Source organism: Mesocricetus auratus, unplaced genomic scaffold (assembly GCF_017639785.1).
Source record: "Mesocricetus auratus isolate SY011 unplaced genomic scaffold, BCM_Maur_2.0 Super-Scaffold_100046, whole genome shotgun sequence".
In the NCBI taxonomy this organism is placed as follows: domain Eukaryota; kingdom Metazoa; phylum Chordata; class Mammalia; order Rodentia; family Cricetidae; genus Mesocricetus; species Mesocricetus auratus.
In genome coordinates this window covers 2,951,257-2,968,781 of record NW_024429223.1, presented here as the reverse complement: position 1 = coordinate 2,968,781, position 17,525 = coordinate 2,951,257, and the positions used below count along the sequence as shown (strand labels likewise).

The 17,525-nt window shown below is 50.7% G+C and overlaps 1 protein-coding gene across 2 annotated transcripts; it reads left to right on the top strand.

Moving 5' to 3' along the window:
• The first annotated feature begins 1,022 nt into the window (after positions 1-1,022).
• Positions 1,023-13,335, top strand: Pdcd2l (programmed cell death 2 like). Of its 2 annotated transcripts, none has more exons than XM_040735513.1 (7): positions 1,023-1,179; positions 1,272-1,438; positions 1,594-1,654; positions 4,305-4,675; positions 6,315-6,425; positions 9,833-9,981; positions 13,157-13,335. In XM_040735513.1, the coding sequence occupies exons 1-7, from the start codon at positions 1,072-1,074 to the stop codon at positions 13,285-13,287; spliced, it is 1,098 nt and encodes a 365-aa protein (XP_040591447.1). In that variant the 5' UTR covers positions 1,023-1,071; the 3' UTR covers positions 13,288-13,335. The 2 variants fall into 2 exon arrangements, with proteins under 2 accessions (XP_040591447.1, XP_040591446.1); XM_040735512.1 differs by having other exon boundaries at positions 1,024-1,179; positions 4,299-4,675.
• Positions 13,336-17,525: the final 4,190 nt, after the last annotated feature.

Below are 17,525 nucleotides of genomic sequence, written 5' to 3'. Positions count from 1 at the left end.
GACAGCATCACTAGCCTGAAAGTCACCCGTGAGGCTAGGTGTCATTGGACCTCAGGGAACCCACCTACCTGTCTGTCCCTGGCACGCCCTGCCATTATAAACTGCCACAGCCGGCACCCGTTGGTGGCGCACGCCTTTAATCCCAGCACTCGGGAGGCAGAGGCAGGCGGATCTCTGTGAGTTCGAGACCAGCCTGGACTACCAAGCGAGTTCCAGGACAGCCTCCAAAGCCACAGAGAAACCCTGTCTCGAAAAACCAAACCAAACCAAAACAAAACAAAAAACTGCCACAGCAGGTTTTTTTTCATTCTTGCTGGAGACTCGTGCTGACACACTCCACTCCACTGAGCTACCTCTCCAGTCCCGCTTTCAGGGGCGGCTTTATTATTTTTTATTTTTTAAGTCTTAGATGTGTCTCAAACCATAATCAAGGCTGGCCTGAACTTCACTGTGAAGTCTAAGAGTGCTGGGATTACAGGTGTCATCCACCCTTGTCAGGCAATGCACGTTTTTTTTCAAAGGCGTTGAATGATGCGCAGTTTAAGTATAGTAAAACTCATCAGTGAAACTTTTTCCCCGTACACCATGTGTGTGTCCCTGGTACCCACAGAAGGGGGGACGAGCACCAGATGCCCTTCTCAACTGGGGTCACATAGGTACGTGCTCGAAATCTTTTTATTTATTTATTTACTTGTTTGTTTGAGACAGGGTTTTTCTGTATTGTTTTTGCTCTTGTAGACCAGGCTGGCCTCGAACTCACAGAGATCCACCCGCCTCTGCCTCCCCGGCCTCCAGGTTTTTAAACTTCCAGGTAAAAACTTTTAACAACCCACCCCCACCCCCAGGAGATGACGAGGGCGAGCCCCGCACTCCCGCCGGAGCCCGGAAAGGACACGTGGGGCCCCCGCCCCTTAAGCCAATCCGCAGGGCCCACCCGGGTGTGGGCGGGGCCGTCCAAGCGGTCCAAGGCGGGGCGTGGGCGCGCGTGCGCGCAGGGAGCGCCCCGCCCCGCCCCTCCCGGTCGGGCCCCGCCCCTGTGGTCCGCGCGGTCACGCGGGGGCCCTGGTGGTCATGGCAGCCGCCGGGAAGCCGGTGCTCCTGGGCCTTCGCGACGCGGCGGTGGAGGGCCGCCCCCGGGGGCCGGCCGCCTGGACGGCTAGCAAGCTGGGCGGCCTCCCGGTGAGCGGCGTGGGGAGGCAGCGGGAGGGGAGGCGGGGTGCGGGCCCCAGTCCCCGCGGGGGTCCGAGCTCACGCTCCGCGCCCGCCCGCAGGACGCCCTCCCCGCCGTCGCCGCCCCGGGGCCGCGCTGCGGCCGCTGCGCGCAGCCGCTGGCGCTCGTCGTGCAGGTGTACTGCCCGCTGGAAGGCTCCCCGTTCCACCGGCTCCTCCACGTGTTCGTCTGCGCCCGCCCGGCCTGCGGAGACCGCGGGACGCGCAGGTAGGGGTCGGGGAGGTCCTGGAGCCCGGCCGCCGCCGCAGCCGCAGCAGCAGAGGCTCGGGCCGGGTCCCGGAGCGGGCTGCCCGGGTCGGGGAGGACTAGGTGGGGCTGGACGTCCCGGGTGGAGCCCTCACGACCTCGTTCTCGCCCCTAAGCTGGAAGGTGTTCCGCTCCCAGTGCCTGCAAGTGCCGGAGGCAGAGACTCGCAACGCCCAGGTAAAGCGACTCTGAATCCGGCACGCCGTGTTTTCCCGGCACTCGTTTAAAAAGAAACCCTTTGCTGGTCTCCTCTGGTGCCCGAGCTGACACTTAGCTGCCAGAAACCGGGCGGCCTAGATTTACCCTCCCGATTTCTGTGGTCACCGCTGTGCATCACCACTCCCTGTTGAAGACAGTTGTTTAAAAAAAAGTTTTATTTTGGAGCCTCGTTCAGCAGCTAAGATCACTTGTTGCTCTTCCAGAGGACCCACGACTGATTTGTTTTCAGCACTCAGGAGGCTGCTTGAAAGCATCTGTAAACTCCAGTTTCAGGAGTTCCAGTGCCTTCTGCTAGCTTCAGTGGCACCAGGGACACACACACACACGCAGGCAAAACAACCATACGTGTAAAATAAAAATTAAATTTTTTTTCTGTTTAGTGAAGCGGGGGTGGCCCATGCCTTTGATCTCATCATTTAGGAGGCAGAGGCAGGTGAGTCTCTGAATTTGAGGCCAGTCTGGTCTGTTGAGCGAGCCAGTTCCAGGACAGCCAGGGTTACACAGAAACCAAGTCTTACAAAAGTTTTGTTTATTTATGTGTGTGTCTTCAACTGTGAAAGTCCAGAGGAGGGTGTCAGATCCACTGAGCTGGAGTCACAGGCGTTTGAGAGCTACCTGATGCAGGTGCTGTGCGGAGCCATCTCTCCAGATCCCCAAGACAAAACTTTTAGACCTGTTTTTTAAAATTGAGCCGAGCCGGGCATTGGTGGCGCACGCCTTTAATCCCAGCACTCGGGAGGCAGAGGCAGGCGGATCTCTGTGAGTTCGAGACCAGCCTGGTCTCCAGAGCGAGTTCCAGGATAACCTCCAAAGCAACAGAGAAAACTTTCTGGAAAAAAAAAAAAAAGAAGTGCAATTGAATGAATTTAAGTCTTTCAGAATCATCAAATCCTGTTTTCTTGCAGTTTTGTGCCTTTCTTGAAATACTTTAAAAACATATTTTATGTGCGTTGATGTAAGAACGGCAGATCCCATGGAACTGGAGTGATGGTTGTGAGCCACCATGTGGGTGCTGGGAACCGAACTCAGGTCCTCTGGAAGAGCAGTCAGTGCTCCCAACCACTGAGCCACCTTTCCAGCCCCTTGTGACTTTTAAAGACTTTATATTCGGTCACACATATGTGTGTGAAGATACGCGCGTGCCCGTGGAGACAGTTGATCTCCTGTGCTGAGAGCATGAACCCAGACCCTCTGGAAGAGCAGCCAGTGCTCTTAACCGCCAAGCCATCTCTCCAGTCCTTATGACTTTTAGTTTACACTTGAGCTATGGAGGTTACTGATCTTTCTCACTTGAACACAATGCAGGGAGGTGTCCATGTTCATGCCTGTGTGGCACATCCGTGGTTGTGTGGGGAGTAGAAAAAAACTACTTTTGATTCTGTCAAGCCAAGACCGTGTAAGTCTTTACCAGCTCTATTGATAGCCTCGGGAGAGCTTCTGGAAAGCCGGCCCGTCTGCTAGGCTGCCTTGTGCACCAGGACACTCAGGCGTACGGATGCTGCCCTTGTCACAGAGCATGGTATATGTATACCGTTTTTGCTTTGCCTATGTTCGCGGAACACCTCACTTTGTCTTCATTTTCCTTCTTCCCCTTTCTCTCTATGTCCCTCTCTCTCTGGTTTGTCTGGATCCATAGCTCAGGCTAGCCTGGAAATCTGTGTCACCCAGGCTGCCGTCAAACTCATGGCCATCATCGTGCCCCAACCTTCCCAGTGCCGACATGAGCCACCACGCCCAGCCTGCTTCATGGCATTGCTTTCTTCTTCAAGTTTACTTCCCTCTCTTAGATGAATTCAATAGCTAACCCCTGAATATGTCTAATCTAAAAATCTTAGCTGCTAAGGAGTCTGGGAAATGTAGTTCAAAGTGATTTCTTTTGCCATTTATTAGAAAATAAAACTTGGGGATAAATATCAAAGATAAAAACCCTAGATAACCATACATTACTGCAAAAACCACACCGCCACTGACTTCCCATCTGGAAAAGGCCCATGCAAGCTCCTGACCCTGCCTCCTCTTCCCCGGGGCTCTCTTTCTCGAGTCCGTCAGTAAGCTCTGTGATGTATTACAAGCAGCCAAATGTGAGCCCTGCGTCTTGAACCAACACTCTGTTTCAGTTAACATCAGACCACAACATAGACGAAATTCCAGAAACAGTCTTTTCCTGGTTTAGTACCTACAATACATGCAGGACAACATCATGGCATCTTATCCCCTGTGACTGGAGGAAGAGATGGTTATGAGCCACCCAAACCTGGGTCCTCTGGAAAAGCAACAAATGCTCTTAACCCCGCAGCCATCTCTTCTGCTGAGGGGTTGTTGTTTGTGTGTTTGTTTGGAGACCGGGTCTCACTCTGGGGCTCAGGCTGGCCTGGAACTCACAGAGCTCCGTCTGCTTCTGCCCCAAGAGTGTTTGGATTACGTGGATGCAGCCCCACCCCCAGTCTGCAGATGCTTTGAGCGGCTGGAATCCAGGAAGTTGAATTGTAGTGTGCCAGAGGCCTGGGCTGCTGTGCAGGCTCCCCGGGGAAGGTACAGGGATGGGTGGTGAAGCGGAAGTCATCCAAGTGTGATTGCCTGCATTCACTGGACATCTTTCTAGAAACAGGGTAGCCGCCTTGCGGCTGAGAACTGGTGTGAGGGCTCGCAGGACTGGGGAAGTGACAGCGAGGAGACACCTCCACCACCACTCACCTCGGATCCGGGACCCGATCGTGATGGTGTCGGAGCTGCAGACTGCACGGCGGCGCAGCTCCAGGCTCTCCACCTGCAGGACAGCACCCTGGCCGTCACTCCCCGCTCCCCTGCAGGGGAAGGGCTGCCGGGGCATTCTGACGAGCCACAGTTCCAGCCCTACTACATCTGTGTCGCCGACGAGGATGACTACAGGAACTCCGCGGGCCTCGATCATGCCCACAGCCTTCTGCGGGACTACCAGCAGAGAGAAGGCGTGGACATGGAGCACCTGCTTTCCCTGTGGTGAGAACTTGCTCCCGAGATCGGTCCCTTCCTGTCTCGGTACCTGCAGCGAGTTGTAGAGAGAAGGGATGGGGTGGGGCTCTACCGTTCTGCTCTCCGTGGGTGAGGAAAGCAGTCTCAGGCCAGGGCTATCTGAATCCGTCAACCTGCGGTCACCTGCTGACACGCGGCTGAGCGCCCTCACGACCTGAACCTAGATGAGCAAACCAGTTTGCCGTGCGTGCTGGCGTTACAAAAGACCTCCCCATCTCTTTAGCCTCTTTTTCTGGCCTTTGCTGTGTTTTCTGTTGTGTTCCGGGGTGCTAGGGGCTGAACTCAGGGCCTGAAGCATGGGAAGAGTATTTTACCGTGAGCTGTGCCCTTGGTCCCTGTTCTCTTTTCGTTTTTAACAGTTTTTCACGTTTATGTGCACGCACGTATGGTGTACACATGTGGAGGTCAGATTTTAACAGTTTTTCACGTTTGTGTGCATGCACGCATGACATACACATGTGGAGGTCAGGCATGGGGGAGAATCTGCTCTTCTTCCACCACGGGGGCTCTGGGGACAGCAGCCAGCACCTTAACCCGCTGAGGCGTCTCTTGGACCCTGTTTTGATTTCTGTTCTTGTTGTTTTGATTTTGAGACAGAGCCTGGTGTAGATCAGGTTGGCCTCCAACTCTCTTTGTAGGGAAGGATGACCTTGAATTCCTGATCCTTCTGCCTCTACTTTCTGATGCTGACACCGAACCCTGGCTTTGCTGGTGGTAGACTAGCACTCTGTACCCACAGCCCTCTTTTCTGATTTTAGTTTCAAAACCTCCTGACAAGGAATTTGTGCGCACGCGCGAGCGCGTGTGTTTCCGAGTGCAGGTATGCGCACGCGGCCACGGTACATGTGTAAAGTTCAGAGCACACCTTGCTCCTCTTTTTCCCTGTGTGGGTTCTGGGATTGAACTCGGGTCTTTGTAATTAGCAGCAAGTGCCTTCTGTTTTCATATGGCTTTTTTGTTTGTTTGTTTTTGAGACAGCCCTGGCTGTCCTAGAACTCACTCTGTAGACCAGGCTGGCCTCGAGCTCACAGAGACCCGCCTGCCTCTGCCCCCCGAGTGCTGGGATTGAAGGTGTGGCCACCACCGCCCGGCTTCACTTGTCTGTACAGCAGAGAGCGATGAGTTAGAAGAAACGCCCCTTGTTTAACGACTGCTCTGGCTGCAGAGCTGCCTCAGACTCTGAGGCCATTCCAGACTCTTGTTCTCATTCCTAAAATGGCTAGAAAGGCCGTGAACCAAAGCACTAAAGGAGGAAGAACAGGCTCTTAAAAGTTGACCTCTACAGGTGCTATGGCACATGGGCACCAAACCCAACACACATAACTAACAAGTAGAGAAAGAAAACCATTTTGCTTCCTCTTGCAAATAAATAAATACATAAACATGCTCTAGTTATCTCTCTGTGGGGTTTGTTGTTGTTTTGTTTTTCAAGACAGAGTCTCTCTGTGCAGCCCTGGCTGTCCTGGAACCTGGAACTCACTCTGTAGACCAGGCTGGTCTTGAACTCACAGAGACCCGTCTGCCTCTGCCTCCCCAGTGCCACCACAGCAAACGCTCCGGTTCTCTAGACTTCCGTACCTCATGCGGTCTCTGCTTCTTTCTTCAGTTGCTCTGCCGGTGGGGATGAAGAGTATGAAAAGACCAGTATTAAAAGTGGAGATCAGACGTTTTACAAGTTCATGAAGAGAATTGCGGCCTGTCAGGAGCAGATCCTGAGGTAAAGGAGGCGTGTTGGGTCTCTGTTTCTCTGTTTTTTTTTTTGTTTTTTGTTTTTTGTTTTTTTTTTTTTTTTGGTTTTTATGAGACAGGGTCTCTCTGTATTGTTTTGGAGGCTGTTGGTCCAGCCTGGCCTGGAACTCACAGAGATCCACCTGCCTCTGCCTCCCGATGGGTCTCTGTTTTACCACAGAGGTAGCATGCTGACAAGCATCTACAGTGCCAGGGACTCCTCAGGGTACAGTGGGAAGGTGGCCTGGCCAGCCTCACAACAGTGAGGAGCTCATCTTCAGAATGTATTTATGATCTTTAATTATGTGTGTGTGTTTGTGCATGTGACTTCAGATACCATAGAATCCAGAAGAGAGAGGCCGTGGTGAGTGCTGGGAACTGAACGTGAGTCCTCTGTTCTTAACCACTGAGCCTTCTTCTCCAGCTCAGGAGACACACACACTCTCTTTCTTTCTTTCTTTTTGGTTTTACGAGACAGGGTTTCCTGTATTGTTTTGGAGGCTGTCGGTCCAGCCCAGCCTCGAACTCACAGAGATCCACCTGCCTCTGCCTCCCGAGTGCTGGGATTAAAGGCATGCGCCACCACCGACCGGCTTCTCTTTCTTTAAATGCACATGTCTGTGGGTACCCATGGAGCCAGAAGAAGGCATGGGATTCCCCTGGAGCTGGAGTTAGGGAGGGTTGTGAGCCATCATGTGGGTGCTGGGAATTGAGCCCAGATCCTCTGCAAGAGCAAGAAGTGCTCTTAATTGCTGAGCCATCTTCCCCGTCCCAACTTTCAGCTTTTTAAAAGAAATAGCTAGACTTTTCCAAAATGTCTTTAACCCTTTTTATTCCTTCCCACTGACTGTGTGTAATGATCCTAGTTCCTTCAGACTTTATAAGGACTTGGTATTGAAATCATCCATGCCAGATAGTTACTGACAACCATGCTGATTAAGCCAATTCAAAGTTTCTGAGTCCTAGTGCATGCCTTTAGTCCCAGTATTCAGAAGGCAGAGGCAGCTGGATCTCTGAGTTCAAGGCCAGCCTGTTCTACAGAATGAGTTCTAGGACAGCCAGAGAGACCCTGTTTCAAAACACACACACAAGTTATGAGTCCTTTTATTAATGGGCAGACCAAGAACAGGCTGGCACCTCTGAAATCTCTTGTTGCCCAAGCTCAGAGTATAGCGATATTTTGTGGGTTTTTTTTTTTTTTTTTTTTTTTTTTTGAGACAGGGTTTCTCTGTATTGTTTTGGAGGCTGTCCTGGAACTTGTTCTGTAGACCAGGCTGGCCTCGAACTCACAGAGATCCACCTGCCTCTGCCTCCCAAGTGCTGGAATTATAGGTGTTTGCCACCACTGCCTAGTCCATGGATGGTTTTTTAAAAATATGCTTAAGAAGGGGTTATACAGCTAAGCTGTGCCAATTTCCCTTGATAGGTGGCTGTTGGCAAACATTGATTGTTTTTTTTTTTAAAGTTTTTAGTTTTTATTTATTTTTATTTCATGTGCATTGGAACTCCTGGAGTTGAAGTTACAGACAGTTGTGAGCTGCCATGTGGATACTGGGAATTGAACCCGGGTCCTCTGGAAGAGCAGCCAGGGCTCTTCACCCCTTGCTTCTAGTCTTAATCATAACATGGATGCTCAGGCCCCACAGCACACGGTTTGCATACATGCAGACATACATCTATGCCCCATATCACACGGTATGCACACGCAGATATGCATCTATGCTCCACAGCACACGGTTTGCAGACATATATCTATGCTCCACAGCACACGGTTTGCAGACATACATGTATGCTCCACAGCACATGGTATGCACACATGCAGACATACATCTATGCTCCACAGCACACGGTTTGCACACATGCAGACATACATGTATACTCCACAGCACACGGTATGCACACATGCAGACATGCATCTGTGCTCCACATCACATCGTATGTACACATGCAGACATGCATCTATGCTCCACAGCACACGGTATGCACACATGCAGACATGCATCTATGTTCCACAGCACACGGCATGCACACATGCAGACATGCATCTATGCCCCACAGCACATGGTTTGCACACATGCAGACATACATGTATGCTCCACAGCACACGGTTTGCACACATGCAGACATGCATCTGTGCTCCACATCACATCGTATGCACACATGCAGACATGCATCTATGCTCCACAGCACATGGTATGCACACATGCAGACATGCATCTGTGCTCCACATCACATCGTATGCACACATGCAGACATGCATCTATGCCCCACAGCACACGGTTTGCACACATGCAGACATACATCTATGCTCCACCGCGCATGGTTTGCACACATGCAGACATACATGTATGTGTGTGAGGTAGGCAACGGCTACAGAGGTGTGATAAAGCCTCACTGGAGGCAGAGCTGGAGAGCTGGGGAAGATACCGATGAGGTCACTGGTATTTTTAGATATGATGCTAGCAAGCCCAGTTGGTGAGCTTCTGGAGACATCTTGCCAGGCTGTGGGGTCACAGGCTTGAATCTGGGTCTCAGGAGTGTAGAGACAGGGGGCAAGACCGTGGAGGCCACGGAGCTGAGGAATGAGACTGGGCCGGGAGGGAGGGAGGGAGGACGGGAGGGCGGGCACTGTGGTAGGTCATGTCTACAGCTGGGACTGAGCTGAGTGACACCCCTGGGCAGCTGGCAGTCGTGTCCCAGGTCATGGTCACCCGGGTGTCCTCTTTGTTGGTCCAGATGAGGATTTCAAGGCCTTCCTTGGTTAGGTGGGTGTGTTGAATAACTTTACAGGCCTACTTTTGCTGATGTGGTTTGAGTGTGTCCGTGTGATTCTCGTCTACTTCAGTAAAGTCCGAGTGCAACCTTTCTGTTTTCAGAAATGTGTCATCTGTCCTCTCAAGGTGAGGCAGAGCACTAGAACCCAATAGACAGAATAGGGAGTAACTCAGGGCAGGGCTCATCCCCCTCAAGGCTGAAGATAAGTGAGTCGTTGTCCTAACCCTCCAGCCACTTTGGACTCATGGATGAGCAGTCTTTGAGGATAGGTGGCCCTTCCGGGTGAGAGTGGGTATCTGTGAGGGTTAGGGGAATAACTAGGCAGGTGGGTCTCCCCAGTCCTCTCTGGGCTACATAGTGAGCTCGGGCCGGCATCTCCACATGATACCCTGTGTCAAATAAAACGAAATAGTATCTGTGGAAAGCAGAAGAAGGAGATGTGTTGGGAACTGTAACACACGAAGGGGTCACGCATCTCTAGGACCTTTGGTGGCGTTGCGCCCAGCGTTAACGTGTGGCTTTGCTTGCTGTCTGGCTCTGCTCCTGATGCTGCGCCGCGGCCCCGGATGCTGATGCTGTTGCGTGCGGCTCTGACGTGTGCCTCTTCCCTTCCTTGCCTAGGTACTCGTGGAGTGGAGAGCCTCTCTTTCTGACCTGTCCCACATCGGACGTCTCGGAGGTCCCGGCCTGCGGTGGCTGTGGAGGCCAGAGGACCTTTGAGTTCCAGCTTATGCCAGCACTGGTTAGCATGCTCAGCAGTGCTGATGGAGGTAAGAAGCCGTCACCGACTTCAGTGTGGATGGCGTTTGAGTGAAGTGCTTTCTTCAGTTATTAAATAGAGAGTATCTAGAAAATTGGAGAGATTGTAAGAAATTTATAATCCAGCACAATTCTAGTACCACCACCACCAGTAACTGTTTTGATAATCTGAGAGTGAACTCGAGGAGCCCAGAAGAGAGCCTCACTTTTCCTGGAGCTGGAGTTGTGGAGGGATGTGAGCCGCCCTGTGGGTGCTGGGCTTGGCACTGGGTCCTCTGGCAGAGCAGCCAAAGCTTCTAACTGCTGTGTCTTTGCTGCTGCTCTTAATAGTTTTTACTACAGTATTAGATAGCCAGGTCTTAGTGACATTTTTGTTGTTTTTGAGATGGCGTCATATGTGTCCCACCCTGGCTTTGAACTTGAAATATAGCTGAGAATACTCATGAACTTCAGATCCTCCTGCCTCTGCCTCAGAATGAGTGCTTGCATTGCAGGTGTGTGCCAGAAATACCCAATCTTTTAAAAATTTATTTGTATTTTATGTATGAGCCCTCTGCACGCCAGAAGAGGGCATCAGATCCTATTACAGATGGTTAGAAACATCATGTGGGTGCTGGGAATTGAACTCAGGTCCTCTGGAAGAGCAAGCAGCGCTCTTAACCACTAAGCCATCTTTCCAGCCCCCAGTATACACAATTTTATGTAATGAAACTTATCGTCACTTAACAAAATTGCTTAGAGGACAGCAGGATGGCTCACGGTATCGTAGATGCCTCAGTGGGCAGAGAAGTTTGTCCCGAATGTCTGACAGCCTGAGTTTGATCCCTGAATCTCACGTAGAAAGAAAGAGAACTGATTTCCATAAGTCGTCCTCTGGCTTCACGTGGAGTACATGGCATAGGAGCACCCCACACTCATACACACACATGCTTGAGTGCACGCATGCACGTGCGCGCGCACACACACGCACACACACACAGAGTAAAATAAGCACCATCAAGGTGATGTAGCAGATAAAGACACTTGTTGTACTCTCCTGATGACCTGTGCTGCACCCCAACCCCACCTGGAGGGAGAACTGTCTCTACAGAGTGGTCCTCGGACTTCCACGTGTGCACATACACCCACACAAATGCAGGAATTACAAATTAATTCTATAAACTGCTTAGCTGGGGCTAGGTACATACTTCTAGTCCTCCTTGGGAAGCTGAAGCAGGACAGTGCTTGAGGACAGCCTTGACAACACACCGACTGATTCAAAAAGAAAATGAATTAGGTTTGGGTTGGGGCTGGAGAGACGGCTCAGCGACTAAGAGCATTGGCTGCCCTTCAGAGGTCCCAGGCTCAGTTCCCAGCACCCACGTGGTTGCTCACAACTGTCTGTGACTGCAGTCCCAGGGGATCTGATGCCCTCTCCCGGCCTCCAAAGGCACTGTACAAATGTATACAAGCAAGCAGAATTCCAATACATGAGATGGTTAAAAACCAGAAAAACGAGAAACAAGACAGGAGCTGGGCATGGTACTTTTGACCCCAGCACTCGGGTCAGCAGGCGGGGCTCTGTGAGTTGAGGTCAGCCTGGTATACGTTACATTGCAAGTTCCAGGACAGCCAGTGCTGTCATACAGAGAAACCCTGTCTCATAAAACAAATAACAAAACAGACAAAAAGTATTAAATTAAAAAAAAAACTCTAAGTGTAATTTGTTATTATATACTCCTTTTAAAAGTTTTTAAAGGAAAGTGCACAGTTTGGAGCTGCAGAGGTGGCTCAGGTAAAGAGTATCTGCAGCTTTTGCAGAGGACCCCAGTTCAATTCCCAGCATCCCGTGCTGGCTCACACCACCGTCACTCTGGTTCCCAGGGATTTGATGTTCTCTCTGACTTCCTTGGGCTCCTGCATTCATGTGGTACTCATATATAAAAAAAGTAGTTTTATAATAAAGCAATGCATTAGTCAGTTTCACATTATTAGAGTGAACTATCTGGGGCTAGAGATGGCCAGGCGTGGTGGCATAGCCTGCTCTACATAGGAAGTTCCAGTACCCAGGCTAATGACAGACCCTGTCCCAGTCTCTGGGCTCTGCTGCGGGCAGCGTGTCATGCAGAACCACGTGGCTGAGCTAGAGGACAAAGGAAAAACGATGATTAGGGTGTCATGGCTTCTTTGGGACTGTGTACCTGATGACCTAAGGACCTGCCCCATTGGCCACACCTCCCAAAGGTCCACAGGGCCTTCCAGTTGTGTCATCCTGGGGCCTAGCCTTTTCTTGTCTGTTTGCTACCGTGGGTACCTGTGCCTGGCCTAGAACTTACTGCGGAGGCTTTTGGTTTTGGTTTTGCTATTTTTCAGGGCTTGGGATCAAGCATCATTTTACCTTCCTAGGTTTTTTCTTCCTTTTATTTTTGCAGTACTGAGGATGGAACCTGCAGCCTTGGTCATGCTAGGCTGGTAGTGAGCCACTGAGTGATATCCCCGACTCAATCTCTTTTTTCTTCTTCTTTGGTTTTTCGAGACAGGGTTTCTTTGTATTGTTTTGGACCCTGTCCTGGAACTCGCTCTGTAGACCAGGCTGGTCTTGAACTCACAGAGATCCGCCTGCCTCTGCCTCCCGAGTGCTGGGATTAAAGGCCACCAGCGCCCAGCTAACTCAATCATTTTTATTTCTATTAATTTCCTAGCAGCATCACCATTTTTTTTTTCATTTTAATGTAGTCATTTGAGTCCTTTTTTTTTTTTTTTTTTTTGTTGAGACAGAGGTTTCTTTGTGTTACAGCCCTGACTGTCCTGGAACTTGCTCTGTAGACCACCAGGTGGACCTTGAATTCACATAGATCCGCCTGCCTCTACCTCCCAAGTGCTGGGATTAAAGGCCCCTGGTTTGCCTGGTTTTGTACATGGGTTTTGGGAATCTAAATTCAGATCATCGGCTGGCCTTTGTGGGGGGGATTTCTTTTTGTTTTAAAGAAAGTTTACTTATGGCAGTAACAAAAAAACTGCCTTTTGTTTTTTTTTTTTGTTTTTTTGTTTTTTATGAGGTAGGGGTGTGGTGTAGCCCTGGACAGCCTGACCTGGCTGTTTAACCCAGGCTGACATTGAACTTGTGAGGCTCCTGTGTTCTCCTCATCACGAATGTCCCTTTTAGCTGTGTCCTTGTTGGAATCTAGAGCGTGTGGTGCTTTGCAGGTCTTACTGTGGAATTTGGAACGGTTCTTGTTTACACGTGTGAGCAGAGCTGCTGGCCTGTGACGCAGCAGGCTCCCATGGAAGAATTCTGTCTTATACAAGAAGACCCAGATGAAGGTTTATTTACGTAGAACACTTCCTCTTATTTATACAAATTAAAACAAGTTTTCACATTCAAATATGTGTATGTTTACGTTATTTCAGCTTCTCTCTTCCCTTGAGACAGGGGAGTCTTGATCTTGTGGCAATTCTGCCTCAGACTTATCATATAAATTATTAACTAATGTCTTTTGTTTGGTTTATTGTTGTTTTCCTTTTGTTTTGTCTCGTTTGAGGCATGGTCTCTCTATGTAGCCTGGACTGGTCTTGAACTCAGTAACCTTACCTCAGCCTCCCAGTGCTAGGATTACAGGTGAGGGCCACCATGCCCAGCTTTAACTGCCCATCCCCCCCCACACACACACAGGGTTTCCCTGTAACAACCCTGGCTGTCCTGGAACTCACTCTGTAGACCAGGCTGGCCTTGAACTCAGAGATCCGCCTGCCTCTGCCTCCCGAGTGCTGGGATGAAAGGCGTGCGTGCGCCACCACCCAGTTTAACAGTTATTTTTAATATTGCCCTTTTCTTTCTTTTGGAGACTGTGCTGGGGCTTGAACCAGCACCTCCTGACTGTGTGGATCAGCGGACTGTCTGCATGGTAGCAATTACACAGTTTCCCTCCTGGGCTGGGAACCAGTGACGCCGTCCACAGACACCCTGGTGGGCATTCTGTCGACAGCATAACCGTCAGCAGCTTCCCATCCCCCCTGTAGTGTACCCCACTGCACCCTCCCTCAGCCCTGCAGAGCGCCCCGCCCTTAGACCCTGGCTGCCTGGACCACTCGGCAATCTGCTGTGCAGCGTCCCAGGCAGGATCTCTGCAGCGGCCCACCATCCAACTGTCCACCTGCCCAGTTTCCCCTTCTCTGCCACCAACCCCTTCCTTTCTTCTCCCTTGGCAGCAAGCATTGTGGGAGCTCCCACTAGTCACGTTCCAGCATGCTCTGTGCAATGAGGAGAATGAAGCCTGATGAGCAGAGGGTGTGGCCACGTGCACAGTGTAACTGGTGTGCGTTCTCTCCGCAGGGAAGTGGCTGTGTGTGTGCAAACTGGGGGTCTGGTCGGTGAGGCCCCAGCAGAGCTTGGCTGAGCGGAGACAGCACCGCAGAGAGCGGTTTCTCTCTGGTGCCTGTGCTGTAGACAGCAACTACCTCAGCTGGCTAGACCAGTTACTCAGCGAGAACAGAAAAGGACCGGTTACGTCACAGCTGCCACGCTTTGAGTTTATTCAGATGGCCACGAAGATGTCCCCTCTGGTCAGGGACATCTTGACAGTAGGGAGAGTTGTTGCTTAACTGTACCTCTTTGAGTCGGGTACTGATGGGGATGATATACAGGGGGATGCCTGGGTTGGTCAGCAGCCGTCCTTCCCCTGAAAAGTAGGAAATGGAGAGGCTGAGGGAGAGCGGGTTAGTCTGACAAGGCCCTGCTTTTAACACTAACTCTACCAAAAAAAAAACCCAGCCATTCATACCCTTTCAGATTGCCAGGGTTACATTGCTTATTCTGTTTTAGACAGGCTCTCCAGTTTGCTGGGTAGCTAATGATGGTCTTGAACTTCTTTTTTTTTTGAGACAGGGTTTCTCTGTATTGCTTTGGAGGCTGTCCTGGAACTCGCTCTGTAGAGCAGGCTGGCCTGGAACTCACAGAGATCCGCCTGCCTCTGCCTCCCGAGTGCTGGGATTAAAGGCGTGCGCCACCACTTCTAATTTTCTTCCTTCCACTTCCAGAGTTACGGGAACTTGCCATGCTTGGCTTATAGGGTGTTGGGGATCAAAGCCCGGGCTCAGTGCATGCTGGGCAAGCACTCTGCCGACTTCCCTGCAACCTCAGGCCCATTTTTAGTTTTCTGAGACACAATCCCAGGATGACCTCATACTAACCCGATCTCCCTCTGCCTCTCCATTTCCTACTTTCAGGGGAAGGTAGGCTGCTGACCAGACCTGCTGTGTGTGTGTGTGTGTGTGTGTGTGTGTGTGTGCGTGCTAAGGTCAGCAGAGGCACTGATGAGCCCTTCTGTGATTCTCCATCTGATGGATGATCTTCCCTGAACCTGGAGCTCATGTATTTCTGCCGGTCTGGCGGCCAGTGAACCCCAGTGATTTTCCTGTGTCTGCCCCCATCAGTGCTAGAAGTATAGAGCTACAGGCCTTCATAGACCACACCCCCTTGTTACGGGGCGAGCTGGCCTCATGTTTACACAGCAAGCCCTCTTACACACTGAACCATCTCTGCAGCCCTGCCCAAGCATTCTTGAGTTTGGCTATATGTACTTGTGGCGGGTGTTACCTATGTAAACCATACGGTTGGACAGAGGCTTTCCACAGGTCTCTAAGAATACATTATGACGTGAAGAAAACAAGTCTGCTATAACCCCATTCAGATGCAACACTGTGAGGCCATGGGTTGCAGAGCTAACAGTGTCAAAAAAGGAAGGTACACACTTTGTACTGTGTTAAAGACACGGGAACAGAGAGGCACAGTAGAACAGGGTTGTTGCATGGGGAGAGGGGGCTTTCAGCTCTTAACTTCCTGCACTTAGCATAAGTTCCTATCAGAACTCAGGGCCTCCCGGGAAGGGCATCTGTTAGATTAGCTTCAGGATGGCAGTTTTGAGCGCTGGGCGTGTCCTGGGGGAGAGCTCAGCCTATGTGCAGGAATACTTTCTGCACTAGTGAGGCCCTCTGGTCTGCCCTATACTTGATATATCCAGGTAGCTGTGTGAGAAAACCTCTAGCCCAGCCAGGCAGTGGTGGCGCACGCCTTTAATCCCAGCAGAGGCAGGCCGATCTCTGTGAGTTCGTGGCCAGCCTGGTCTACAGAGCTAGTTTCAGGACAGCCTCCAAAACAATACAGAGAAACCCTGTCTCAAAAAACAACAAAAAAAGAAAACCTCTAGCCCAGTCTGTGTGTGGTTGGTGAACCAGTCAGCTGCAGAGAAAGCCAAGTTTAATTATAATTAGCAAAATTCTCTGTTTTCTGTCTTTAGAGTTACTTTTCTTTGATGAGCATGAGCTGAGAAACAGAACTATGGTGATAATTTTGTTGATGATCTAATAAATAAAGCTTGCCCGAAGATCAGAGTGCAAAGGTAGCTATACTAGTCAGCCATACAGGGCCAGGCAGTGGTGGCGCACACCTTTAATGCCAGCACTAGAGAGGGACAGAAGGCGGTGGAGACAGGAGTGCAGTGTATTCAGTCTGCAGTCACGCTGAGGACAGCATCGCCCCCTTTGGTCTGCGCCTTGGTAGAGGTGAGAACTCTCTAGTGGCTGGCTGCTTTGCTTCTCTGATCCTCAGTTTGAACACCCAATATCTGTCTGTCTGTGGGTTTTTATTATTATTTGTGCAGCACAGAGTCACAGACAAATGCATAGAAATACCAACCAGGGTAGGCTCAGCGGTTAAGAGCACTGACTGCCCTTGCATAGGACCAGGGCTGGTTCCCCAGCACCCACAAGCTGTTCACAGACATCTAGTTCCGGGAGGCCTGACACCCTCTTCTGATCTCTGCAGGCTATGCGCATGCACCGGAACTCACCCACACACAGAGAAAGGGGTAGAGAGTGACAGAGTAAGACACCCCGAGTTTCCTCTACCCTCACATGCTAGCGCGGACACACAGAGAAAAGTCCATCTAATCAATCTGCCTGTGCTGGGATCAGTGTAAGTTAGGGTTTTTGTTTTTTTTTCAAAGATGTATTTATTTACTACAAATACAATATCCTGCTTCCATGTATGTCTGCCTGCAGGCCAGAAGAGGGCGCCAGATCTCATCACAGAATGCTGTGAGCCACCATGTGGTTGCTGGGAATTGAACTCGGGACCTCTGGAAGAGCAGTCAGTGCTCTTAACCTCTGAGCCATCCCTCCAGCCCAAGTTAGGGGTTCTTCATGGCCAGTTTCAAGACATGAAAGTAGGGGACCATCAGAGCTTCTATGAGCCGATCCCATCAGAGGCGTTCAGAGAGTTACCAGCTGTGATTATGGAATAATCATATAGTAATAATATTATGGAAATTATGTTAGACAAAAGGCGGATTCGATGCTGGGCAGTGGTGGGCACACAGCTGGTCAGTGGTGGGCACACATCTTTAGTTTCAGCACATTTGGTTGGCTAACTAGTACTCCACAAAGCGCTGGCTCTGGAACTGCTGATTTCTGGAGCTCTGCAGAAGCAGTGAATGAGGAGAGCCTTCACGACGAGTGTATTGACTGACAGCAGAGGCTGACATTGGCTGGACCAATTTTCAAAGAATTCGACGTGGAC

Bases quoted from the DNA above. Each gene is read 5' to 3' on its own strand.
- Pdcd2l (XM_040735512.1), top strand. From the start codon at position 1,072: ATGGCAGCCGCCGGGAAGCCGGTGCTCCTGGGCCTTCGCGACGCGGCG. The intron at 1,439-1,593 runs GTAGGGGTCGGG...CTCGCCCCTAAG, and splicing joins GGAGACCGCGGGACGCGCAG to CTGGAAGGTGTTCCGCTCCC. The intron at 6,426-9,832 runs GTAAAGGAGGCG...TTCCTTGCCTAG, and splicing joins TGTCAGGAGCAGATCCTGAG to GTACTCGTGGAGTGGAGAGC.